General features: G+C 37.9%; 2 protein-coding genes and 1 long non-coding RNA gene across 5 annotated transcripts in view; all 3 read left to right on the top strand.

The window, feature by feature from the left end:
- The window catches only part of kmt2bb (lysine (K)-specific methyltransferase 2Bb), a 33536-nt gene extending 15290 nt beyond the window's left edge, over positions 1 to 18246 (top strand). The window contains exons 16-37 of one of the 2 annotated variants that reach the window (XM_027145806.2): positions 159 to 272; positions 968 to 1179; positions 1285 to 1392; positions 1587 to 1697; positions 1958 to 2034; positions 2666 to 2880; positions 3002 to 3102; positions 3262 to 3399; positions 4272 to 4430; positions 4536 to 4653; positions 4767 to 4845; positions 5878 to 6038; positions 6135 to 6287; positions 6389 to 9362; positions 9686 to 9781; positions 9871 to 9980; positions 10445 to 10579; positions 12572 to 12824; positions 13359 to 13466; positions 14232 to 14315; positions 14613 to 14742; positions 15438 to 18246. In XM_027145806.2, coding sequence (XP_027001607.2) covers positions 159 to 272; positions 968 to 1179; positions 1285 to 1392; positions 1587 to 1697; positions 1958 to 2034; positions 2666 to 2880; positions 3002 to 3102; positions 3262 to 3399; positions 4272 to 4430; positions 4536 to 4653; positions 4767 to 4845; positions 5878 to 6038; positions 6135 to 6287; positions 6389 to 9362; positions 9686 to 9781; positions 9871 to 9980; positions 10445 to 10579; positions 12572 to 12824; positions 13359 to 13466; positions 14232 to 14315; positions 14613 to 14742; positions 15438 to 15713 — 5912 coding nt within the window. In that variant the 3' untranslated portion in view covers positions 15714 to 18246. The remainder of the gene's footprint in view (positions 1 to 158; positions 273 to 967; positions 1180 to 1284; positions 1393 to 1586; positions 1698 to 1957; positions 2035 to 2665; positions 2881 to 3001; positions 3103 to 3261; positions 3400 to 4271; positions 4431 to 4535; positions 4654 to 4766; positions 4846 to 5877; positions 6039 to 6134; positions 6288 to 6388; positions 9363 to 9685; positions 9782 to 9870; positions 9981 to 10444; positions 10580 to 12571; positions 12825 to 13358; positions 13467 to 14231; positions 14316 to 14612; positions 14743 to 15437) is intronic. The other variant, XM_027145815.2, reaches the window with a different exon arrangement.
- Positions 18247 to 22491: 4245 nt separating this feature from the next.
- LOC125145850 lies at positions 22492 to 23545 on the top strand. Its single transcript, XR_007144308.1, has 3 exons — positions 22492 to 22890; positions 23135 to 23194; positions 23487 to 23545. It is a non-coding gene; the product is annotated as an uncharacterized LOC125145850 (long non-coding RNA).
- A 1177-nt stretch (positions 23546 to 24722) lies between these two features.
- Positions 24723 to 26998, top strand: apom (apolipoprotein M). Of its 2 annotated transcripts, none has more exons than XM_027145787.2 (7): positions 24723 to 24910; positions 25357 to 25496; positions 25730 to 25806; positions 25936 to 26043; positions 26226 to 26327; positions 26509 to 26541; positions 26755 to 26998. In XM_027145787.2, the coding sequence occupies exons 1-6, from the start codon at positions 24806 to 24808 to the stop codon at positions 26526 to 26528; spliced, it is 552 nt and encodes a 183-aa protein (XP_027001588.1). In that variant the 5' UTR covers positions 24723 to 24805; the 3' UTR covers positions 26529 to 26541; positions 26755 to 26998. The 2 variants fall into 2 exon arrangements, with proteins under 2 accessions (XP_027001588.1, XP_027001596.1); XM_027145795.2 differs by having other exon boundaries at positions 25730 to 25800.
- The last annotated feature ends 178 nt before the right edge of the window (positions 26999 to 27176 follow it).

The following is a 27176-nucleotide window of genomic DNA, read 5'->3' on the forward strand; positions in this document are numbered from 1 at the left end:
TTTATAAATACAAGTCATCTATGAACAGGCTCTGATTTTATTTTGTTAAGTGTAGAATATATGATCCCAAAGGTTCACCATCACAACTTTTCCTTATTACTGTTAAAGACTACGCAAGCCAAATGTCCTGATTTCTGTCTGCTGTATTGCTATTCTAGGTAACTACTGCACAATGTGCTTCAAGTGCTATGAGGACAATGATTATGAGAGCCAGATGATGCAGTGCTCAGTATGTAATCACTGGGTCCATGCCAAGTGCGAGGGATTGACTGGTGAGCCTGACTCCTGAAAACCACATGAATGCTGAAAAGCTGTGACTCGTCTCATATCTCACATCATCTCATGCTGTAGAGCTGCAGATTTGTTACTAGTTGCAGCCATGTAATTATGGTCAGCACTTAACTGGAGTCTCTGGACACCAGTTAGTCCAGCAGTTGTTTTTTTTACCCTTCCATGGTGTCTACCGTTCCTCTTATCAGCTTGTGTTAGTCAAATTAAGGGGTGAAGGAGAGAGTAGTAATGTGGACATGTGGGATTCTGAAAAACTGTTTTCAAACAAGTTTTAGGAGGAAAAAAGTGCCTTAATTAAATTATCAATGATGATTATTAGTTTGCTGATAATGTAAGTAGGGTATAATTATTAATCAGTGTACCAAAAAAGTATATTAAACATATTTATCTTTTTGACCATTCTTACTGTAGAACCTATTATAACGAGTTAGTTAGGTGTTTTTGCTAAAAGTTTTTATCATTTTGACCACACATTCCTGTGTCAGCACCCTCTGTAGTTCAGATCCACAGCTGTTAGTCAGAGCATGTTTTTCATTAGGAGCTACTATTTATTCCACTTAGTTGTGTGCCTTAAATCTGGATATCAAAAATATTTTTCCACAGGTAATGAATTTTATTTTTTATCTTTAGCAGAGATGTTCTCATGCCTGACTTCTGTTCTCCGTTGTTCTTCCAGATGACCTGTATGAGATCCTGTCGAGTTTGCCAGAGAGTGTCGTGTATGCCTGTCAACCCTGCACTCAAACACAGCCTGGTGTCATTCAGGAGAGCGTGGAGGGAGGAGGATGGAGGGAGCTCCTGCTCCTGGAGCTCCGAGCCGGTGTGGAGAAGGTGCTGGCCTGCCTGCTGAGCTCTACTCTCACTCAGCACCTGGTCACATGCAGTGAGGTGTGGCTCACATTCCACAAATAAATAGATTCCTCCTAAAACTCCCATGTAATTTTTGACACGGTTATAACTTTGCTCATTCAACTCGTCTTGTGTTCTTATTAGTGTGCAGCTCTGGATGAAATTGGTAATAGAGGTGATGGAGATGAGCTTTCTGTGTGTGATCTGCGTGCCGTAGGGAAAAAGTTTGACAAAGGTCTTTATACAACATTGGTGAGTAATTCGAAAATTTGGTGAAAACAAAATTACACCTAATCTAATATATTTTTTAAAAATATGTCTTGTATAAATGAAAATAGAAGGGAATATTTACTTTTGGCTATATCCTGGGTTCTGTAAAATAATTCACTTAAAGCATGTGTCATCTTTTAGACAATTTGATAAAATACCTGTTTGTGTCTCTGCAGAAATCTTTCCATGAGGATGTGGTGAGAGTGATCCGCAAAAATCTAGAGGAAGAAGAAACCTTTCCAGATGACCAAAAGCCAACTGCTCTGGCTCGCTCTTACTATCTGAAGGTCAGATTCAGTCCGTACTCTGTTTATAGCTGTGTAAAAAGAGTAATACCATAAGTGTCCACCAGCATAAGTGTCCACCTGCTTCATTTTACTCAGTATTTAAGAAAACTAATGTTTGGCATCTTAATCATGTGGTGGTTAAGTCAAGAAGCACATGGTGCTTAGATTGATCTGTGTTTTCCAGCCGTTGAATTGTATCTGTATTAATAGTAAAGCATTATATATTTTAACTTTTTTTTTCTTACCAATTTCTCATTCAGCTCATGGAAGAGGTTTTCAGCTGGTTCAACAGTCAAGATCCTAAAGTATGGGATCCACGCTCTAAACATTTGCAAGTGTGAGTGTTTTTATATACTGTACCCATTTACTTCTGTACACATCTATTTAATTTATGTATGTTCATTACTCAGTTTGATGAGAACTGTTTTTATTATTAAAACATAAATACAATTGACCAGGATATTTGGTATGAATGTAGAACCTGGTGTGTGCGGGAGCAGAAGTAGTCTCAGGTGTAATTCATGCAGAGCTCTGGGCTCATGTTGATTTACACCAAACCTTTCAGCACACTTGGTGTGATATATTAAAATCTAAATAAACTTGAATTGAATATATTAAATAAAAGAACAACTGAAAAGAGTTCTTAAGCAGGTTGCAGCTTTTGCTCTGTTTAAGTTCTCTTTGCTGTTTGTGTGTGTTTTGCACATTCTGACAGTTTGTTCACAAACAAACACTCTGATTACAGCTATCACTGAAAGCCCAAATTAGCTGAATTATGTAGACTGGCCTTAAAAATACATGTTACCTTCCAGTTCAACCCACCTCCACTCCGTCTGCAGCTTACATTGAAAACACCTGCACTGCAACAATACATTTTGTAAAGCTAAGAGAGGTGTTATACTTCTGCTTTTTTTAAAATTTCTTTTCTTTTCTTTTCTTTTATTTTTGTTGTTCTGTTATTTGTTTAGTGGAATGCTCTCGAATGCTGTAATACCACCAACAACTGAGCATGTATTTGCCCAATGGCGGGAACAAGAGGAGAAGAGCAGGACTGTGAACACCAAGCAAGCAGGAGGTCTTACAGAGGTCAAAAGAGAAGATGGGGTAGATATTGCTACCCCTGTGTCTCGCAGGCCTGTCAGTGGCCAATATAGAGACTTGAGCATGAGACTCAGACTAACAGGTAATTGCAAATATCAGGTTTTTTGTTTTTGTCTGTCTCTCTCCTTTTTTTTTAAATGACTAATATATTTAGCAAACTCCACAAATAACAAATTTGTTGTATGTTTTTGGTGCTGTGGCAGGGAAAAAATCACGACCATCAAGAGATCTGGACACTGGGTGGTCAAAAGATGATGAGCGGCAGTGCGTCTTGTGTCAGAAATATGGCGATGCAAAATCTAGTGTAAGCAAGCCATGGTCACACCCAATAACAATTCATTTTCAAACTGCTGTGCTTGTAAAAATCTGTGTATTTACCCAAAGTAAAATACAAGAAGGTGAAACCCCACCAACTGTCTCATGAACCGTGTTTAAAAAGGGTGGTGTTTTTTTTAATCAACAGGAAGCTGGTCGTCTGCTGTATCTTGGACAAAATGAGTGGGCTCATGTCAACTGCGCAATGTGGTCAGCTGAAGTGTTCGAGGAGGATAACGGCTGCTTGATGCATGTGCATAATGCAGTTGCTAGAGGTCGCCTTATGGTATGTTACTTTATTCTCCCCAAAGCACTTATTTTAAAATGGCTGCTGCACAAAAAGGCTTAGAAAAGGCTAAAGATATCTTGTTATATTACATGCAGTATCAAGGACTGGTTGTGATTGATTGATTGATTGATTGATTGATTAAGAGTGACAACTAGTGGGTCTATTACACTGTTAGCCGCAACTCTATCGCCAGCTGAAAAATCTGCTTTTTAATCTGCATGTTTTGTTTTTTTTTCTGCCAAAATACAATCCTATAGACAAAACAAAAAAAAAAAAACAGAAGTAGGCGCATTGTCCTTTAGCATCATTAGTGTCTATATATCTATACAAAACAATGTTAATTAATAGTTAGCCTAGTTAATGATCAAGTATTATGTGATTCAATTAAGAATACCTAGCTTGTAGTCTCTCCATGATGCTAATGAACGGTTGTAAACAAGGTTGTTAAGCTAGCCGACATTAGGATAATTAGTATTTAATTACAACAGTTGGTTATATTGGCTAGTTAACTAATATTAGGTTAACCATTATATTGCATAAAGCTAATAATGTTAAGTGCTGTGAATTTAAACTGACATTTTTTTATGCAAGTTAGCTTACATTAAGCTATCAATTGCTTTGTGTAATCCGATATCCAGGTTTACTAGTGAGCGTCTTAATGCTCCCAAATTCTGTAATGGATGAAAACAAAAAATAAAGCTATAATTTCCGGTGTCTGTCCAATTAATTACTATTAAAAATTGACTCTGCATTGTTTTGCTGCATGTCTTAGCTCAGTATTTTGGAATTTGATAAACTGTTTTTAATATATTACAATATCCTTTTAGAGAATCTTTTCCTCATTTCTCGCACATCAAAATATTCCACAGCGTTGTGAACGATGTAACCAGACTGGGGCAACAGTGGGCTGCTGCCTTACCTCCTGCCAAAGCAACTACCACTTTATGTGTGCCCGTTCTCGCAGCTGTGTCTTCCAGGATGACAAGAAAGTCTTCTGCTACAAGCATCGTGATCTTATCAGTGGAAAAGTATTGCTTTCTGCTTTTTTTTTAAAAACATGTTTTATTTTAATTACCCTCATGCATTTACAATAGAAATGGTTTTGAATGTTCTCTCAATTTTTGATGTTCCAGATCATTTCTGGACAAGGGTTTGAAGTTCTTCGGAGGGTTTACGTGGACTTTGAGGGGATCAGCCTTCGCAGGAAGTTTTCGACAGGATTAGAACCAGAATATATTAATATGATGATTGGTAAGCATCTCAAGGCCACAGAAAAAGTGTTCATTTGATCAGATTTAGTATTTGTTTTTGTTGTTGTCCTCAGCTCTGTGCAGTTACCTGTTTTTTTTTTTTTTTATGTTTAGGCTCACTTAAAATCAGAAAACTTGGGAAGCTAAATGAATTGTCAGCTGCTCAAGGAAAACTTGTTCCAGTTGGTTATGAGTAAGTAATTTTTAAATCTCACCGTTGGTCATTCGATCTTGTATGAAAGTATAAACTAGTGGGGAAAAAAAAGACTTTAGTGCTTTAGATGGAAACGATGTAACTTTGTCTGCATATTTCATTGCCATTACGTTTAATTTTAATACAACATACATTTATACTGACTATAAAGATTGTATTGTGGTTGAATTTTTAATAGAGTCACAGTAGTTTGTAACTTTTTAATTTTTCCTTAGATGAAGCCTTTACTACAGTCCTAATCTTAGAAAATGTCTGTCTGAAAAATCTTTATAAATATTCATCAGCAGTGAAATTGTCAATCAAATTTTTGCTGACTCTGCAATTCACTTATGTTGCTCATGGGTGTATGTTAGGCCACGTTCACACTGCAAGTCTTAATGCTCAATTCGGATATTTTGCTCAGATCAGATTTTTTTGTTTGGCTGTTCACATTACCTTTTAAAATGTGGCCTATATCAGATACCAGTGTGAAGTGTTTGCTGTTTCGAACTGACCCGCATGCGCAAACGAACAATAACGATGACGTCACACGCAGCACGCAGTTGCGCTAAAAAGTTGGCAAGGTTATGGAGGAAGTAATGTGATGTATTCAATGCAAACATTATGAGCTGGTTCACATAACCACTTTATATAACACTCTTAACACACACACGCACACGTTACCAGTCACGTTTGTGTCACGTTCTTGTTTGTGTTAAGCAAAAAAAAGTCTCCGCCGGTGCATAATTGTGATGAATGTCGATGTAGATTGACGTAAAAGTTGCATCAAATCCGCCTTGGCTGTTCACACTGCGGCCACATTGGAAAAAATCAGATTTGGGTCTGATTCAGGACCACCTATGGAAGTGACCCAGACCTGATTTGAAAAAATCAGATCTGGGCCAGATTTGAGTGTTCACTACTCCTGAAGAAGACTGACCTGGTCACTTGACCCCAAAAAAATCGGATTTGGGCCACTTTTACCTGCAGTGTGAACGGGGCCTTACTGTTCATGTGTAATATTTTAATCAGATGTTCTCGGTGGTACTGGAGCACACTAAACCCACGTCGCCGCTGTAAGTACACATGCCGAGTCATGGAGGTACGACCACCAGTTCAGGAGAAGCCAACAGAAGAACTGGATGACCAGGGAGAAAATCGCACAATTGCACACAGTCCATGTCCTCAACCAGGTCTGTTTTAAAATACATAAGCACATGTTTCTGTGATGTAATGCTATGATGTGACTTTCTATTTAACTCTCAAAAAAAAAAATTTTTTTTTATTAGAATCTGAAACTATGGAGGGAGTTGTGACACCAGCAAACCCATGTTTAGAATCTCCCTTTGCTAAGCCAGACTCTGGTACGCGACCCAAAAATTCAGCCTACCCCCTGAACAGAAGACCAGCTGGAGGACTATCTAGACCTTTACCATCTCCAGGTAACCTAGGTTTGTGTATATTTCAATTGGAATTACTGCAAAATGACGCCCTGTTTGGCGCTCTCAAAGTAGTAAGAAAGTAGTTTTTTTGTATTTTTCAGGAGCAGCCCCTTCCAAGTCCCATCACATTTTGACTATTAGCGATTTTGATGACACCCGCAGACTACGGCGACATACACCACAGAATACAGGCATTCGTGGGCACAATGCTTGCAGCTCCGTGGGATCTCCGACTAGCTCAATTAATCTTCGACCTGGGGGTTCCCAACACTCAAAATCCTCCCAACCTACCTCCCCACTTTTCCCTCTTGGTGCTACTGAAAACTTGTTGACCTCCTCGTCAGCCCGCCCTGTCAGTCGAAGCGCTTCCTCTGCCCGGGGTGCTGGAATTTTGGCATCCCATTCTACCTCAGGACTCTTTCCAGAGCCCATGTGGCATGGTGGCACTGGCAGCACCCCACCCTCTAACCGATCCCTTTCTTCACCTACCCACCTTTCAACAAAACCAAGGTTGCCTTTTGACCTTAATCAGTTGGATTCCGCAGAACTGCCACACAATTTCATGGCATCACCAAAAGAACTGCCTGCAGAAAATGGAACCTCACCTTTAGGAGACACAGTAGATCCACAAAGGGGTAGTCACCTAGTCACTGACAAGGAATTTCCCTTTAACCCCTTTCAGTTGGACACGGACCTAACTGTGGTTTCAGAACTGAAAACAGAGCTTGAAATTGAAGCAACTGTACTGAATGAGGGAGTTGCTATGAACTGTAGTGAACAGATTGTTGTTGAAGGTGAAGAGGATCAAGATGAGTTTTGGGGTCCAGATGCAGAGGGGTCTGCCCGAAGATTACCTCATACTACAGAGGATTGGGGTAATAGTTCCTCCGATGATGATATGGGGAACTATTTTGACTTTTCACGCACTATAGTAACTTGCAATGTCCCAAGAGAAGCCTCAAAGACACCCCCTTCTGCCTCTATAAAATCAATTTCACAACTAGATGGTGTAGATGATGGAACTGAGAGTGATGCAAGCGTAACAAACAGTAATACTCAAAATCTGAAGAACACAAGTCAGGTTCAGAAACCATCTCAGACTCTTGATGGTCAGCAGCAAAAACAGTGGAACAGTAACGGACTATGTATGGAACAACCATTTGGCTCCCTATCCTTAGTTAGTACTGCTGATCAAAGTTCAAACAGCCCGACACACTCCAAAATTCCACAAGAGACTATGGGTTACACAAAGTCAGGTTTCCAAGATACATATCAGAACACTGATTTTATTGGTCAGGCATTTCAGTCAAGTCCCGTAGTACCCCCTCAGGAGACCTTAACTAATTTTGTTGTGCCAAAGGAAACATTTTCAGCTTTCAATGAAGACATTTCAGGATACAGTTTGCCTACAGATCTGGGATTACCTATAATGATGGACAGATGTGACCCTCCCTCACCCAACACCTGTTTTACTGAGCTGGTTCCAGTTAAGGAAGATTCTCAAATAGACACACAAGAGTCCACCGAGTCAAAAGAAGTGTACTTGGATCATAACAGTGGTCACTTTGTTTCCTCCATTGATGGTTCTACGATTTGCCCAAATAATTTGTCAGAGGGTTCAAAGGAAGTAAAAAACCAAGATCAAGTGCCACCACAACCGGTGGCTGCGTTATCTACAGAAACAAGCATTTCTACAGTTCAGACTGTTTCATATTCACAGGCTTTCATGTCATTTGCTAATTCTTCACCATCTTCAAATATTACTTTACACCCTGTACACCCTGAAAATAAGACACTCCTCCCACCAATGGAGAGTTTTCGTAACAAACTATCACCTTCCGACATAGGCCAACATTCAGTCCAAAAGGGAGGGATTTCTGCTGATTTGCCTACTCAGCCTGATTCAGTCCTTCATGTTCAATCAGGTACTAGTGTAGCCCTTGCATCTCTTAGGGCAGTGCCACCTCCCGTGTACCCCACTTACACACAACCCGTGTGTTCAGCAACAGTCAGCATTGCCCCATCTGTAAACTCCCAAACATCTGTCCAGTGCCATCCAATATCCTCCATTATTCAAACAGCATCATGCCCACTTGTTGTTAATGGCTATAGTTCTATGCCTATGCAAAGGGAAGCTGCCCCAGGACGTACAATTTCCATAAACTTTTCAACTCCAAGACCAACATTAGCGCCTCAACAAACGATGACTCAAGCATTACCAGGACATGCAATTCTCACTGTGAAGGAGGTGGGTGGACCCAATGTGGATCCAACCCCTCATGTTTTACTTGTTAATCGTCTTGGACAAATTTTTGTCAAAAATCCTGAAAGCAACACTTTCCAGCTACCCAGTCCCACCTCGCCTTCCTATAACTGTGTTACACAGATTGCCAGCCTTCTGCAAAGCAATGCACTCTCTGCTACTCTGGCAGCTGCGGGAAACTTGCCTGCAGTTGCAGGAGCAGCCATCACAGCCCAAGTTCCCAGAATGGTAACACCAGTGATTCAAAACTCCAATACAATTACACAGCTTCTCACAACTAATAGCAAAGGAATAGCTGCACCATCGGAAGCCCAGGAAACAAAGCAAAACTCTAAAGAATCTGCTGATGGCTCTTTACCTGGAACAAAGAAGCCACGGAAAAAGAAGGAACCTGCAACACCTCGGAAAGCAAAGTCAACACCTGTACCCGGGGCATCTGGCAAGCCAGCAGACAATCATTCTGAGAGTGCACAAGCTATTATTAACCAGGCTATGGCCAGCTATTACGACCCAAGTCGGAATGCTAGCCTAATTCTGAATCCGTCACCAGCTTGTAACACCAGTACTGGTGGCGGAGCCCAGTCACCAAGTTCCATAGTTCTACCACCAGTTCTCCTCGTTAAACCAGAGTCCACAAATTCTCCACCATCTACCCCAAGCTCTGCATCTTCTCGACCAAAGCAGGTTCGAATGAAAAGGGTGTCATCTCTTTCTGATCGCATTGCCACCAAAAAATCGAAGTCTGACGTTTTAGATCCAGAACATTCCAGTGGTCCAGAAGAGCAACGCAAATTAAATTCAGCTGCTGCCAGGTATGACTTATGATGTGAAATGTATTTATTTGTTTATTAAATGTATGTTGTTTAAAGTATCACCCATACAGTTCATAAAGAGTTACAGTTGCTATTTTCTGTTTTTAATGCATTCACCCAGCATCTACAAATATATCCAGTATGTAATCTGTCTTTTGATGTTTATGCCTTATGGCAGATCTAAAATAATCTTAATGGCTTGACTTGTACTCGTCTTTAAATGCTTCCAATCTAAACTCATTTGGTAAAACCACGTGGAAGACTTAGGATCATACTAGTATTGTTTCCAGGACACAATTTTAATATTAATTTCTATGTGGTAGGTGTTGGGGAGTTCGCATTAAAACTCCAACTGTCAAAGGTATCCTTGATCTGGACAAAATCAATGAGGAGCAAAGTAGTGATTCTGAGAGTGCAAGGTAAGTAAGAATTCTCAATGATATTTGACATTTGATTATGGTTTTGAGATAATAAATTGCCCCTTCTTTTTATTGCTGTTTGATTGAAGGCCAGGGCTCTGGGACCGTTTCTCTGTTTTTCGAGGTTGTGACAGCAGTAAACCACAGGCCTTGGACACCACATGGTGCAGTTCACTGTCTGACTGGAATAAATACTCAGGTATACATCTGTACTTTTTACACACTGTGGTAATTTGGAGTCTGTACTAGCACAGAACACCTATGTATGCCAAATTTGTGCCAGTCATTTGCCAGATAGCTATCATTTGTTTCTAATAACAGCTGTCTATAATTTAATATATCTGGCAATCATTGGCTAGCAAGGAGTTAAGAGTTGCTGAAATGTTTGCATTGGTCTCATGTACAAGTCAATCTCTCAGATGAAACCTGCATATTGTACTGTAATACTGTATGTTTTTAGTTATTTGTGAATAGTTTAAATTTTTCACATTACATATCAAATATCTGTAGTTTTATTGTGCAAATATTAAATGGACTGCTTAGTTTAATATATACTTTGTAAAACTATAATTTGTCGAAAATATGAAATCATGAGCAGAAAAAAGCAGAAATTATGCCTAATATTTGCTTTGTATTCTTCTGTCCTGAAAAATGTATTATTAGGGATGCTGTCAGGCTCAGAGGATGAGATACCTCCAGAAAGTGCAGAGAAGTACCCACCCAGAGGAGACCAGCCATGCCTTCGTGTTGAAATCTCTAGTGATGATGGCTTTAGTGTGGTGGCAGACAGCATTGAAGGTAAAATATATGGTTTTCTCTGACCTTTTATGCTATTTCTCAGATATTTTCTCTTTACATTTTATTTGAAACTTTAAGTTTGTTAAACTTGCCTTATTTTTTTTTATAATCCTTTATGATAAAAAAAAATCAGGCCAATCAGTCTCATGAATAATTTTGTTGTTGCTTATTCATTGAACACATTTGGGTTTGTGATCAAAACATGACTGATATTATAAGTTAAACAACTTGGAACATGGCACCAGTGGTGGTAGACCACCCATTTTTTGGGTTTGTAAAAATAGACCCAGTCTTGATGCTTTATATGTGGTTGCATATGCCTGGCTTGCAGTACATGCATCAATACTTTTACTCCCTGACATCAGAAAACCGATGCATTCTTCTTTTGTGTGGAATGTACCACAGCTTCTGTTAATTGTTGATTTATTTTACTTTGATTTTCACACTTGAATGAAATGAAAGATGAAATTCAGATACATTACTTCACATTCATCTCGGAGATAAAATACAGATGTCTTTAGTGCACAAACTAAAGAATTGGAATTTTTCCTATTGGCACTGAACATGTATAATGCAAGATGTACTCTTACAGCATAAACACTGTTGAAGAGAAATAGTGTTACCTGTCCAGTGTGTCTGGAAAAACAGGGTATTATGTCATCTGTATCAGGGTTTCCCGCAGAAAATTTGTTAGTTAAGGCGGTAGGGTTCTGTGGGTGGGCGTGGCTAGTGGTGGGTGGGCGGGGCCAGGGGAGGGGCGACACTTCTTTTTGAGAGAGACCACAGACTCTGTACTACATTTAACAATAATATATTTAACACTAAATATAAAATTTAAATAACATATAATAATAAAAAGAAAGTGCAAAACAACATTCAAAGTTTTGCGGACACGCCTTTTATCAACTGGCTAGTTATCCTCCAGAGAGTGACGGACCACGTCTTTCTCTCATTTCGTCCGTGTGGCGCACGCTCGCGGTGAAAAGCGCCTCCGCTCTATTCTCCAAGATGCACTTGACGGCCTTTTGTGTAGCGGAATTATTATTTTTTGGACGACCTAGATAAGGCAGTAGGGTTTCCCAGCTTAGGCGGGCCGCCCGAACTGAAAAGCACTGTGGGAAACCCTGTATATAAAATGTGATGTGTGATTCATCAGACTGAGAAAAACACTAATCGTAGATGACTAAACAATCAGATATTTGTCCATTCCACCACATAAACTTAAACTAAAGATGCAAGAATACATATAGGTCATATGAAAGCTGTCCTGGGGACCTGGTAGCGTACCGTGATGGCGACACTTTCCAAGTATTAAAACCTGCTTATGTGGTTTAGACAAGGCCTGCATCATTGTTTTTCATACCACATGTACAGTGAATAGCAGGGAAGCCTTGATGTGGGCACAGAAGACATGAGCTCCATACATGTATTTGTCCATTCCACCACATAAAATTAAACTAAAGATGCAAGAATACTCATCTTGTTGTCACTCATATGAGGTATTTAAATGTACTCATTAAAATGCTTTGATACTAGCAACTAAGAGTTATATTTTGTGTTTTACTCCTAGTGTAGTTTGTCCTGTTAATAAGTAGCATATGATCTACATATTTTTCAGGATTAATGATAAATCAAAGCAGACTGCAAACTGTGGTCAGGAAATATCATCAGGAGGAACTACAGATTTTTCTTTCAATAGTTTTTAAGATTGTGCGAGTGCACAAAGCAGGGTCATTAAAATGAGAGCACTGAGCTCCATTCTCTATTAAAAATATTTAAAACTCAGCAGGTGGAGTTTATTTCCAATTAAAGCGTTTAATGGTAAAGTTATCCGTATCAGTGACTACTCAAAACTGTGTACTCTGTCTGGTGGGAAAAGTATATATGCATGCTTATTTTTTGCATGGTGAGAAATCCCCTGTCATACCATATGTTTTTTTTTTTAACTCATCCTCTCTCACTCTTGTCTCGTTTCCTCCTAAACACATGCAGTGGCATGGAGGGCTGTGATTGATGGGGTGCAGGAGGCTCGTGCTGTTGCCAAGCTGAGACAGCTTTCCTTGACTCCCATGACTGGAGCTCGTATGATGGGTTTGCTCCATGATGCTGTGGTTTACCTGGTGGAACAGCTACAAGGGGCCAAGAGTTGTCATCGCCATACTTTCCGCTTCCATAAGCAGCCTAGCCAGGAGGATGACTTGCCTATTAACCCCAGTGGCTGTGCTCGCTCTGAGGTCTACCTGAGGTGAGTTGGTTCTTTCTTGCTGTATTTGCAGCAGTCAGGAGTTTTCTCACTGTCACTTTAGTCTGAAATGAGGAAGTGCACCTTAATAGCGAAACTTACACAGTGCTAAAACCTGCTTATGTGGTTTAGACTATTACTGCGTCATTATTTTCCATATCACACTTACAATAAATGGAAGGGGAACCTTGTTGGGGGACACAGAAGACATGAGCTTCATGCATGTTTATGATATTGTGAATGCAATTGTAAAAGGGTTTTATTTCTTCATGTGAGCCTGAGACCAGACCAACTCAGGGTGTGCAGGGGAACAACAACACTCGAATTGCTCAGTCATCAAGTGCTCAATCAAATGCTCAACATAAAAACCACGTAACTCATTTAGACCTTTCAATAGAGGCTGTTAGGCTGTAAGAGAGTAGTGACAAAATGGCAAAATCTGTATGTTTGACCCATGCATGATATCTCGCATCTCAAAAATAAGTTCTTTGTAGATCCTCCTTTTTTAATCATTTTTCATTACATCTATCCTGACAGGAAATCTACCTTCGACATGTTTAACTTCCTGGCTTCCCAGCATAGACAGCTTCCTGATACTGATCTCTGTGATGAAGAGGAGGATGAAGTTCTTCTGAAATCTAGCAGGTTTGAGTATATCAGAGAATATTTAAAACTCATTTAGTTCCCGCTTATATTTTTCTAATGGGGGGGGCACGGTGGCTTAGTGGTTAGCACGTTCGCCTTACACCTCCAGGGTTGGGGGTTTGATTCGCGCCTCCGCCTTGTGTGTGTGGAGTTTGCATGTTCTCCCTGTGCCTCGGGGGTTTCCTCCAGGTACTCTGGTTTCCTCCCCCGGTCCAAAGACATGCATGGTGGGTTGATTGGCATCTCTGAAAAATTGTCCATAGTGTGCGAGTGAATGAGTGTGTGTGCCCTGCGATGGGTTGGCACTCCGTCCAGGGTGTATCCTGCCTTGATGCCCGATGACGCCTGAGATAGGCACAGACTCCCCGTGACCCGAGAAGTTCGGATAAGTGGTAGAAAATGAATTAATGAATTTTTGAAGTTGTTGTATCAGTCAGAATTTGTACATCATTGTTTACTACAAGTTTTTCTAGATCTAAATGCTGTTTATTTAACATGGGAGGTTGCATTAATTCTGTTTTTATAGGTTTAAGTTTTTTTTTTTTTATTATTATTATTATTATTATTATTATTTTAATTAGTTGCAGTTATGTGAAGGCTTATTTTTTTATTTTAAACAAATAAATTTCAGTTATGTTATCACAAACATCCATGCTCTTATAAATGTTCTGTGGCTAACCAGACTAATGATTTGTGACTGATTTGAATCTTTAAAAAAATAAAAATAGACCTACTTTTCTCACTTGGTGACCTTTTGCCCAACAGGCGAGCAACGAGTTTGGAGCTTCCCATGGCAATGCGCTTCAGACATCTAGAAAGGACATCCAAAGAAGCTGTTGGTGTTTACAGGTAGGTGGGAAGGTGTTCCAAAGAACTGCTTTCTGTTAAAAACATTTCTGTTAAAGGAAGCACCTGAGTGGTTTGACATGAGTCACCATGATGGATGATATGCATTGTGAAACTCTGGAGTTAACTCATATACTCTGGCATTTATAAATATATTGTAGTGTATAGTTTGTTACCAAGGGACATTGTTTTCATCTTGTTGTGCATGGTGTGTCTACAAGACAAGGTTCATGTTTGAAGGATATTATTTAACCTTATTATTTTCTGAAATAAATCATTTGTTTTAATAAAAAATCTCAGGTCTGCTATTCACGGACGAGGGCTATTCTGTAAGAGAAACATTGAAGCTGGTGAAATGGTCATTGAGTACTCCGGCATTGTCATTCGTTCCGTTCTGACAGACAAGCGGGAGAAATACTACGATGGGAAGGTAAGAGAAACCAAATTCCATGCTCATTTCCTTTACCAGACATACTGATTGATCCAAGTGGCCTTAAATAAAGGGGCACAGTCTGACCTCTTTTATACATTTTTTTTTTTTTAGTAATTCAATATTATACAACAGCGCTGATAAATTCTTCTTATGTGAAATGTTTGGGCAGAGAGCAACTGTTTATAATTACATTTAATCTTGTGGAATGGCCACAGGACAAGCTAGTTTTTGTTACTACTATATGTAATGGCTGCTATAAACAGTTAAGTGTCTTTTATCAATAAACCAGAGCATTGTTGCAGGGTGCTCCTCTTTTGTGTTATATCATAGCTCATTCAGGGATTGTTTATCTGTAAGTGCAAACCCTGTTGTGTTCTTACGTACTTCATCCAGGCTCCTGAAAGGTTTTGTTGTTAGCACACATCACCTCATTGTGAGTTTCAATTAATGTCCCAGGAGCCCAAGATACTGTAACTGACCAACACCGATCATTACAGTATTACTAGCTTGCCATCTTTTTGTGGATACAAGTGCACTCAGCTGCTCTATGGTGAATAGATGCAGCTAGCTGTAGATCAGTAGAATGATAGTGTGCTAGCTGCAGTCTGACTAGCATGGGAATGGTCAGTGACACAACATGTACCCTAGATGCCTTGTCTGTACATATGATCTATGATTTTTATCGTCTCCAGGGCATTGGCTGCTACATGTTCCGCATCGACGACTTTGACGTGGTCGATGCAACCATGCATGGCAATGCGGCACGATTTATCAACCACTCGTGCGAGCCCAACTGCTATTCCCGTGTCATCAACGTGGAGGGCCAGAAGCACATCGTCATTTTCGCCTTACGCAAGATCTACCGTGGCGAAGAACTCACCTACGATTACAAGTTCCCCATTGAGGATGCCAGCAACAAGCTCAGCTGCAACTGTGGAGCCAAGCGCTGCCGCCGCTTTCTAAACTGAGTGGACCCTTTAGAAGATCCCGAAGAGCGCAGGGAGGAAAGCATATAGGCAATAAACCAGAGGCACAGCGGACTGTGGAAAGCACAGAGTTCATGAAAAGTCCATGAATCCTCACTAGCAGTTTTTTTTAACGTTGTCTTACAAATTTGGAATATACCCACCGGAAATCCACTGGACAGATCCAGACACGATTGTAAGGATGTACAAGTGCGATTCACAAGCTCTACAACTAAAGTGGAATGGTTTTAGAAACACCTGCTTTACAGTCTGAGCATTTTTATTTCAGTCCACAAAAAAGAGCTCTGCTTAATGCTTCCCTTTTTACAACAGAGGTCATGCTGACTATTGATGTGCTAGATGCAGCACACTCCTCCAACTGCTAATACGTGTCAAATTGTTGCTGCTGAAAAACTACTTTGGCTCATGTAGGGAACCTGTATAAGGTGTTCCAGGTGTGTTTGGGGTTTTTTTTTTGTTTTGTTTTGTTTTGTTTTTAGCTTGTGCACGAGCAACAAGTACAGTGATTGTCTGGCTGATCAAAATCTAAGTGGTTGGTGCAACAGTTTTAGCTATTAAAATAGTTCCGCTAAATGGATCATCCTGACCTCCTGCAGTCTGTGGCCTCTAAAAATTTGACTTCAGCTTTCTCCTGCACTTAGAAAGAAGTGCAAATAGATGTACAGGAGTTTTGTGGCAGTGAGAATATACTGTACCTGAATGAATATATGACTAATCAAGAGATATATCTATATATACTTTTAACTGAGATGTTTATCTGTGATGCTCATGCTAGAACATAGTATAGGACTTGATGTTTAGGAGAAGAAAAGGCTTTATTCTGCTCAGGAAGATGCTGTGAACCCCTGCAATACGCCATCACCATCCATTCCGTTTGTAAAAATCATTTAGTAACACGACTTTTTTTAATAGTAAGCCTCAAATCAGCCTTTAAGCTCTTCTACAGAAGCCACTGCTGTAAAATCTCATTAGCAAACTCCTTCTAGGCCTGTGTATATTATTTATTCTTTTACCATGTTTATTTTTTTTGTCCCAGTTTATAACTATGATTAAACATTATTTAATCATGGAGAAAATTCTGTCTCCCATCTTGGGACCCTGCTGTTTTTTTTGTTTGTTTGTTTTTGTTTGTTTGTTTTCTCTCTTTCTTTCTTTTTTTTTTTTTGGTGTCTGCAAATTTTGCCCATTTTTCCTAACCTTTGAATTCTTTATGGTGCTAAACTTAACAAAAGTCTTGAAATTTAAGTGTGAAGTCGCACATTTCATCATTTTCATCTTTGTTCTTTTTTGCATTATAATACACTTCATCGTGAATTGCTCAAGTACTTGACAGAAAAAAAGGTAGAGTGCCGACGATATTTTTTAGAGGCGTCACAATGTATGGATGAAGACGACTATTTACCTTTTTCCCTCTGCTGTCTGCATTAAACACTACTTGAGCTAACTAGGGATAGTCACTTTGAAACTTTTTGTTCTTGTGTTGTTGTTTTTTTTCCTTCTCATTTATGTGACCGTTGCACATAAATCTACACAATGTACATCCATACAAATCATGATCCCGAACAATTACTGAAGAAAATCTCTTAGAAGCAAAGTTTTTTTTTTTTTTAATCTCAGTTTTCCTTTAGCAGTGATTTAAGAATTACTGATCGGTCTTTCAGCTAGCAGTCACCAAGCACTCAGCACCTTGACATCGCTTTATTTTAAGACATTTCTGATTCCTTCTTCATGAGGAAATAGAGAGAACTGATACCAATTGTAGTGTCTTTGAAAGACAAGATTGCTGAAGCTTTATGGCGTATTTATTTTTGTTTGTGTTTAGATTATGGGAGTAAATGTGCTTTCTCCATGGCCAAGGTCTTTCTTTTGTTTACATAGTTTTTTTTTCTTGACTTGAACATTCTTCGAGGAGGAGTTCTTGCAGTGCAGCCTTTTTAAGGTCGTGTTTTGAGCCAGAGGTTCTTTTATAGTGTGTGATTTTAGTTCTTGTTTTAACTTGTAAATTGTGGCAACATGCTTTAGGGAAACTGCTTCCCTTTTCTCTCCCTCCACTTCCACTTCGTCTGCCCAGAACAGCTTCCAGTGCTTGTCATTGCTTCTTTCATGTTTTTATGGTAGGTGGCTTTCTAACAGCCCTCAAAGTCATTTGGTGTGGTCATCCTCTGCCTTGTGTGGCCCTCCTTGTTTTGGATAATATCACAAAATCGAATTTCACCCTTTTATTTTCGTTTGTTTGTTTTTCTTCACTGAACTTGCAAGGATTCTACCTCAGGCTGTTCAGAATGACTGTCAAAGAATACTAATGCAAAACCTAGATGACGATACGATATCACTTGGTCTTAAATGTCCTGTAGAGATGGCCTGTGTGCAATGAAGGATGCAAAGCACTAGTCAAGACCTTCTGTGATGATCTGTCTCCCAGAGTTGTGTGGAAAAACTGTATGTTCCTAAGTAGGGTTGTTTTAAAAAAAAAAAAACAAAAAAAAAAAAAAAAAAAACACGTGTTGAGAAAAGACTTCAAAATGACAAAATGTGTCTTTACTACCTTGTATAAAGTACCCTAAGTCTGTAAATAATTGTATACATATTTCTAAACCTGTTTAATTTTTCTATGCACTTTTTTATTTATAATGTTATTTGCTTAATAAAGATGTTACAATGTTTGAACAAAAATTGATTTATCCTTTTTATTGTACTTGATGTACAAAGTAGTGGAAGGAAAATCTAGGATACCAACATCAATACAATACAATACAGTGTTCAGTGTGACATTTGTGTTTATTTTTTATGCTGCACTTTTTCCACTGTTGTTTAGGAATTTGAACAAAAACGTACGGTCTCATAAAAAAAAAATAGTTTTATAGTTTAAGTTTTAAGTTTATAGATATAAATCTGAAGAGAAATAAAACTAAATTAAATACTTGATTCCCTTCAATGTATTTAATATATTACAACTTGATAGACGCAGTACATCTACAGCACTCTCGAATTCTCTCATCTGATTGGTCAGGTGGTGTTTATTCATTTTCCTAAACAACAGCCCTGACAATACTGAGTCACTTTTATGTTATTGTTTCTATAGTAACATCTACAGATTGTATGGCTGTAGTTGCTTGGTTGCAAGTCAACAAAGAGAGAAAGAAATTAATCCTATCATTGGCCTGGTGAAGCAGGTCAATGTAAGTAATTTCTCATTGTCTGACGGGGAAAATCGTGCTGTTCTGAATAGTTTACAGTTGTTATCCTTCGGATGCTCAATGTCCAGGGTCACCAAACTGAATTATCTGATTCACATATTTTGAGTTTAGCACAGTTTTTACACCAGATGCCCTGTCTGATGCAACCCTCTTGCTTTTATCTGGGCTTGAGACCCAGCACTGAGAGTTAACCCCTTTGGTGGCTGGGTTTGTTCCCTGCCCAGGATTAAACCAAGAACATGGCAGTGAGACCATGGGATTCTGCCACAGGGCCTCCAGGCAACTGTAGACTAATTTGTAGTAGTTGGTACATAATAAAGGGGCTATTAGGAATAACAAGTGCTTTGAGGTACTTTGTGAACCTAGTATCTGTCACTTGTATTGATCACTGAACCACACTCCCTCTGATCTTACAGTACTGCTCTCCTGGTTTCACCATCTCTCAGGATCGTCTGAACACCTACCTCTTCCTAAAATACTATAGCATTTCTTGCTACATTACCTCCCAACAGTTGTTAGAGACTTTGAAGCACTTCTGTTAGTCCTGAGAAATTAGAAATAAAAAGTTTATGTTGAATTCCATTCAAAGGTATTGGAAACTCACCATGTCTCACATTGCAATGCCAATTTATTTTGCAGATTTTCTGTTTTATAAACTAGTACTGATTTACTGGAGCTTTTACTTCATCACCAGAGGGAGCCAAATGTCACTTTGTGCCCTGGATTCCCTATCGATCTTTTCTCTTAGCACTTTGCCTGTAAGATCTTTTGGTCTTTTTTCTTATTTAATTAAAATATTCCCTGTAAGCTTGTTATGTCTGCTGTCCAAGCAGCTAGCTTGCTACAAGGAAACATGCAATAAATTTCTAGCTAAATATTTTATCCATCTGTACACTGCATAACTGGACAGCTAGATAATTGTACATAGCTTACAATGTTTAGCAACAGCATCATAACTGTAACACCATCTGGCCTTTTTTGGACAATAATATGCGACTACATTTCTAGCTTGCATTCTAATACATAAGCCTGGTGTACTCAAAACGTATACGGACAACTAATTTAATTAAAGTCACAAATAAAATATTGGTATTTCATGAAATAAAAAAAACTGTGATAGACAACAAACACACCTTTCTTCTTCAGTGGAAGTCCTCAGTCCCACCACCTCACTCATAATGGCTTTTATGAGGCTCGAGAAAATTAAATATACGATAAGACGTAATACCTCCAGGTTTTTTCATAGGCCTTTAGGTTTTGCCGGATTAGGTTTTCTTTTCTTTTGTAAAATTAAAATGACTTGTATTCGATAATTAAAAAGGGCCAGGACATGGGGTGGGAGGGTTGTGGGTGGTTTGTTTTCTTTTTCTTTTTCTTTTTCTAATACTATTTTATTATTGTTATTCTTGTAATTCTTTTACTTTACTCCTTTTTCATGTAAAACCAAAATGGGATTCTGTACTGTTGTTTGATTTTGTTTGCAATAAAATGATTTCAAAAAAAAAAAAAAGAGCTCTTGTGGTGTGAGTGACCTGACAGGTAAGGTATAACTTACATATATACAGACAGCCTTAGTGTATGAGAGGTTTCTACCAAACAGTACTGTAATCCTTGCTTGTGTTCTTCCTTAATCTTACTGTTGAAGATGTTTTTCTGTGTCCGAGAACTGCACAGCATTTTACCAAACCCCAAGTCTGCATATGAACTGCTCTCTGATTTTCTGCAGTCATATTGTATTGGTTACCTGCTATTAAGAAACATGCATTAATCAATCATTAACATCAATCAATCATACAGAATGTATACAGCGATTTTAATTTTTTTTCAGAAAGCAAAAAAAAGGCTTTATGCATTGTTCCAGTTCATCTAGTCCTAAAACCCTTCAGTGGGAATGTCATACAGGTATTTATGTATAAATGTATATCTTTAATATATAATTGATGCCTTAAATGATTCAAATACAACATTTATGTTCCTTTCTGTTCTTACTGCTGACTGTCATCCAGTCAATCAATCAATCGATCAAAATTTATTTGTATAGCACTTTCAACACCATAACAATGGACCAAAGTGCTTTACATGGTAAAAACATTATGTAAGTCATAAAACGTATAATCATAAAACACATCAAACTAACATCATAATAAAAGTGCAAAAATACCATACACAGTAACTCAGGAAAACATACTAATCATATAGCAAAAGCCTTGTAAAAAAAGAAATGTCTTCAGTTGACCTTTAAATCTACCCAAAGAGGGAACCGATTTCAAAGACAATGGTAGCCCGTTCCATAACACAGGAGCTGCCACGGAGAATGCACGATCTCCACTATTCCTCCACCGTGTTCGTGGAATGGACAACAACATATGCTCATTAGCTCTCAAAGAGCGAGAAGATTTGTATGGACTCAACATAGCTCTGATGTAATCAGGAGCCTGTTGATGTAAGGCCTTATACACAGTGATCAGGACCTTATATTCTATTCTATACAATATTGGAAGCCAGTGTAAATAAATTAACACAGGTGTTATGCGTTCCCTCTTCTTGGTGCCAGTTAAAAGCCTAGCAGCAGCATTTTGAACATACTGTAGGCGAGCTATGAGAGATACATTCAAACCCAGGTATAGGGCATTACAATAATCCAACCTCGTAGAAATAAAAGCATGTACAACAGATTCTAAAACTTTCATGGAAAGAACAGATTTCAGCTTGGACAACTTTCTTAACTGATAAAAGGAGGATTTCACAACAGCATTTACCGGTCAAAACAAAGTTCTTTGTAAAAAATGACATCCACTCAAACACATGAGCGTATCACATGAGCGTATTCTGCCTGAAATTAATTCCTGGCCACACATCTAATGTCATTAATGTATCTTTTTATTATTCTCAGTTAGATTTCTAGCTTCCACATACTGTACTTTGTAGCTAGCCTCCTCTTTTCTCCTTTTCCTGTAGTTTTTTGTATTCTTAGAATTGCTTTATTTTCTGATTTGCTTTACAAAACACTTTTTTCAGTGTTTCTCTTTTTCAAGGCCTGTTTTCTCAGTTTATCTGCATGTCCATTACCTTCTGTCCAAATATTTTGCTGGTATCCAAAGACGTCCTGAAGATCTTCCTAAACTGCAACAAGCTCAGCAGAAAACAAATCTGATATGTCCACAAATGTAAGTAAAACATTTTTTGTGCATGCTCATCAAAAATACATCTGGTTACTCCTTTCGCTTCCTCTTTGTTTTGCAGAGATAAAGAAAAAAAAATACAGAAAAAAGTGAAAGCAGTTGTTTGTATTTTGTGGCCATTTTTTAGTCTTGTTTTTTTTTTATTGAAATGAAATAATAATTTCTTGAATTTATATTATGTATCTGTCTATTGCTGTAGTAAAATTATGATATATATATATATATATATATATATATATATATATATATATATATATATATAATTTTTTTTTTTTCTTTTTGATAAGTATTCAAAGATAATTTTTTTCAGTACAGTTAACTAAATGTGTAATGCTAAGAAGATTTGATTAGAAGAGCTGAGAGTTCTTTTTCTCCGTCAGAGTTTAATATTTGAATTTGATTCCGAGCTATCCTGAATCTCACAACATTCATCCCTGGCACCCAGGCATATTGTGGAGGATTGCACAACCACAGTTGGCAGAATGACAGGGTCAACATCCAAACAGCCTGCAAGAACTGTTGTCAATTAAAGTTATTAATTAAATTGTTTGGAATAAACAAAAGTAAAACTGGTTGTTGCTTACAAAATATCGAGTCAAAAGGCGAATTGAAACACAGCATGTTCATCTTCCCGCGTTCACCTTTATTTAATGTTAATCATTGAAAGCAAATACATGGCATGTTTCTGAAGCTTTTTATAGACACAAAGCTGACTTTCATCAAACGCTGCAGGTGGACTTCCATTATGAACAGATGTCAGCTCATGCACTCTGTACAAAGGTATGCTGTGCGTACGTATATAGTGTAAAAATTGAGCTACGGGACATTTCAGTATTCACTTTGTGTGTGTTTCCAAATGTGTGGCAATAGCTTGAAGAAGGCCCACATGCTTTAAACTACAGTATAATGCTGCTTATCTCAACAGCTTCCCAGGTCATCATAGCTAAATGCTGTTGAGATGACATTTTAGCTTGACTAAATAAAAGTAAATAATTAACCTGTAAATCATTTGTTTTTCTCTCAGATTTTGGATGACAGTTTTTGCAGTTCTTCTTGACTACAATGTTTGAGGAGTAATGATTGAGTATGATGTGCAGCTTTTTATACATTTATATAATCTTTCTAATTAATAATCCATAGAATCAGCCTAATCTTATACCTAAAACAAAATGTAAAATGGACGTGCTGCGGGTTCTGATGGTTTGTAGTTTTATGATGTGAGTAAATTATATTCTTGCACGTGATTTATTTCTACCATATGATTTAGAGCAAACAACAATGTCTCTTAACTCTTAAGGCATAAGAATAAATCTCTGCACTTATTAGTCATTATCTCCAATTTAATTAGTCATTCTCTCCAATTTAATTGTACACAGATGCTTTGCATAAGGTATCCTTGGAACAGGAAAAATACATGGTGAATCATGGTAAATTTGATCCACTCTCTCTCTCTCTCTCTCTCTCTCTCTCGCTCTCGCTCTCGCTCTCTCTCTTTCTCTCTCAAATCTGTTGCCAGCTGAAGTTAGACCCATGACTGTTAATCTTTTGTTTGCTAACTCTTGGTTAACAGATTAAAGTAAACAGTGCTGCGTTTGCGATAAACTTAACTCCAGATTTATTTCCAATTTTATCAAAGATTAATCTTCAGTTGACTTCTTCAGTTTTTACTTTCATTCAGTAGCTGCTACTGCTCTCCTATTTGCACTTAATGTTATACAGATGATTCAGTTACGTGTGCGAAACTATAGATGTGCAGATAACGGACGTTTTCTTGCCTGCACCCTTCTAGAGTAAAAGTCAAACCACCAGAAAATGCCAAGTGAAAAGGCAAACATGACATTCTAATGTTTTACTCATATACTGCATGTGATATTGTTTATAAAAATCCAGGAGGCGACCAGCAGCAGGATCATTGCCATGGCCTAGGTTCGCGAGGAGCTAAATCAGCCATTGAATAGCTAAATCTCAGTGCTGGTCCCAAGCCTGGATAAAACGGAAGGAATGTGTCAGGAAGAACATCCGGCACAAAAATTTAACCTAATCAAAAATGTAGACTAGATGATCTGCTGTTGCGGACCCGAACAGGGAGCAGCCAAAAGAACATCTTATTGATTGATCACAATCAGATCAATATTATAGATATATAGTGGGGAGTGTGTTTCCAAACAGATTATCTAATATTTGTACTCAAATCAATATTCCCTGTTTAAATTTCAAAATAATATTGACACAGAATAAATATAAACTTTTACTTAATTAGGAAAAAAAACAGCACGTAACTGGCAAATAAAAAATTTTAAATATCATATATTGTTTCTAGTATAGCAAAAAATGATTGTGTGCACTAGACCAAACAGGTTCATTAGCAACTATTTACAGGAATAACCACTTCAACCCTCAGGAGTTTATAATAAAGAGTACTATACTGTAACTCTCAAAGTTGCATCTAGTCCTATCTCTTTTACATCTATTTCTGAATAATATGTTATGATTTTAAGATTTATGGGATGTAAGTCCTGGCCTCCTATTAAGATCCTGAGAATTTAAAGGGTTAAATGATTGCAGGCATTGTCCCTCGAGGTGAATGAACTCTAAAACGTATTTAAGACCATGCTGATATCAGACAGTGTCAGTCAGCAGTAAGGGATCACCGTACCTGACTTGGATGTGCATGAACACTCTCTGAGCTGAAGATATGGTTCTTTTCAAATTATTAGGTATAGTTTATGGACTGGCACAAGTCCTCCAACCATGCCTTCCTCCAGTTCCTTTGTCCAGTGAAGTCCTAACTACTGACCAGGTGAGAAACAGTCGGTGTCTTTCCTTCAATATTGAATCAAATTATAGCATTTATATGATCATTATAGATTATATGATCATTACATTTCTTAATTAAGTTTAAAGCTGTGGTGTTGAGAGGTAATGGCTTAGTGGAAAGTCCCTTTATATCGTTTCACCATATAAACCTTAATAAAAAAAAATACATGATATCTTTAACCTTTAATAACATAACTGAAATTACTTGTATATATTTTAGCACTATATTTGTTCTTCATGGTAAATGTGTGATAATTTGGTCTATGTATTTGTGTACACACACACACACACACACACACACACACACACACACACACACACACACACACACACACACACACACACACACACACACACACACACACACACACACACACACACACACACACACACAATAGTAATGATTTTTATCACCTTTTTCCAATTCAGTATTTAGGAAAGTGGTATTTCGTGGGAGTGGCGTCATGGGATGATGAGGACATTGAAAGCTATAAGCCATTGGATAATTCAGTTGCCGAACTGAAGAAAGGTGAAAACAACACTCTGGTTATGGTTGGAGCATTGCAAATGTGAGTAACAAACATCTGAGCCACTTAATCCATAGCATAAGTAACTAGCACAATAGGGACTTTCCATAACAATTATCCTTTTCATAAAGCCTATGATTCATTCACACCTTGGTTTACACCCAAATACCAACATACTCCGAGATCATTATTGTTTGCATGTAATTTCTTTATCATATTCAAAAATTAAAAAAAAGTTACAATAGGTATCACTGAATGAAACTGTGTTATTGCAGGCAGGATCAGTGTTTAAACCAGGCCTGGACTTACCATATCAACCCGGACTTGGATCCACTCATGACAGAAGGTCAGGGTAAGCTGCTAGATACCTTTACAGTATATCCAGCAGATTCAGTGAGTGATCTTTGCATTTGTGTTTGTTTGAAAGTGTTCCAATGCTCGAAACTGTGTTCTTACTGTTTTTCTTTTCATCCACTTTCAGATGAAAATCTCGGAGTGTTCTTGGATGGAAAATGGATAAAATGCTCCTCCTGTCTGCTTATCGCCAAGCTTCATACCAACACTGGCTTTCTAAGAATCATGTTATTTGGTCAGTCAGTTTTAACAGTTCAGTTTTAAGTTACTCATAATAATACTGTAGTTTCGCAGTATGAAGTTGGTGATGCATATTGTATGTATAATGATTGAGCTTTTGCATGTTTTTATTCAAATCATTGCATCAAATCAAATTTTGCAAGCAGGAATTAAAACACTCTTGGTTTGTCTTTACAGCACGTACTGAGCAAACATCAGATGACTTGGTGCAAAACTTTATGTCAAAAATGAAATGCTTTTCTGTTATCGATAAGTTTGTAATAACTCCACGGACAAAAGGTGCGTGAAAATTTGTTCTTTCCACTGGTGCTTCTGTTACTGTAACTCATTGCAGATTACAGAGAATGGAGAAATTCACCTACTCAGAAAAATGCCAGTGTAATGTTATGTACTGATTCTATCTTTACATGTTTAATGGACAATCCCTATGACTGTCTCAAATATCTGTCTCATATTTCAGAGTTTTGTAAGCTGGAATGAACAAACTGAGCAGGTAATGATGTGTCTAATCCTACCTGAAAATTCATTTATACAGCTTCATTCTTAGTACTGTTCTAGCTGTAATAGCTATAATTATACCTAATAGCTAAAAAATTCTAACATTCTATTCTACTGCTGAAATAATAATAATAATCTAGTAATATAACGTTAGAAGCATTATGTATACTTACATAAAGTGTATTAGAAATATCTGTATTTTTTACAGTGGCTGACCTGTGATGAAGAGACTTCAGTATGTACAAGATGAAGATCCCCTCCAGGAGAATCTGAGCGGTCTACATTTTGATTAGTTTGACGATTTAGAGCTGTTAGATTTATATGCCTGATATATACACCAGTCAAATAAAGTCTGTGATTTTGTGTTGATTTTGTAGTTTTTAGACTTATAGAATTTTTTTTCCAGACCTTCTTTAACATGTACAATTTCCTTAAATAAAATGATAAATCAGTTTATCTGTAAATCCATTTCAGGGCCACACTTCCAAGGTTTATCATTCTAACCTATTTAATATTCAAGATTCAATTAATTATAATAAATATACTTTCATGGGCTGAGTTTAAAATATACTAGTATTACCTGTGCACAAAAAGTGTGCCTTAGGAGCCTGAGACAGTACATTAAGAGCA

Source organism: Tachysurus fulvidraco, chromosome 11, assembly GCF_022655615.1.
Source record: "Tachysurus fulvidraco isolate hzauxx_2018 chromosome 11, HZAU_PFXX_2.0, whole genome shotgun sequence".
NCBI lineage: Eukaryota > Metazoa > Chordata > Actinopteri > Siluriformes > Bagridae > Tachysurus > Tachysurus fulvidraco.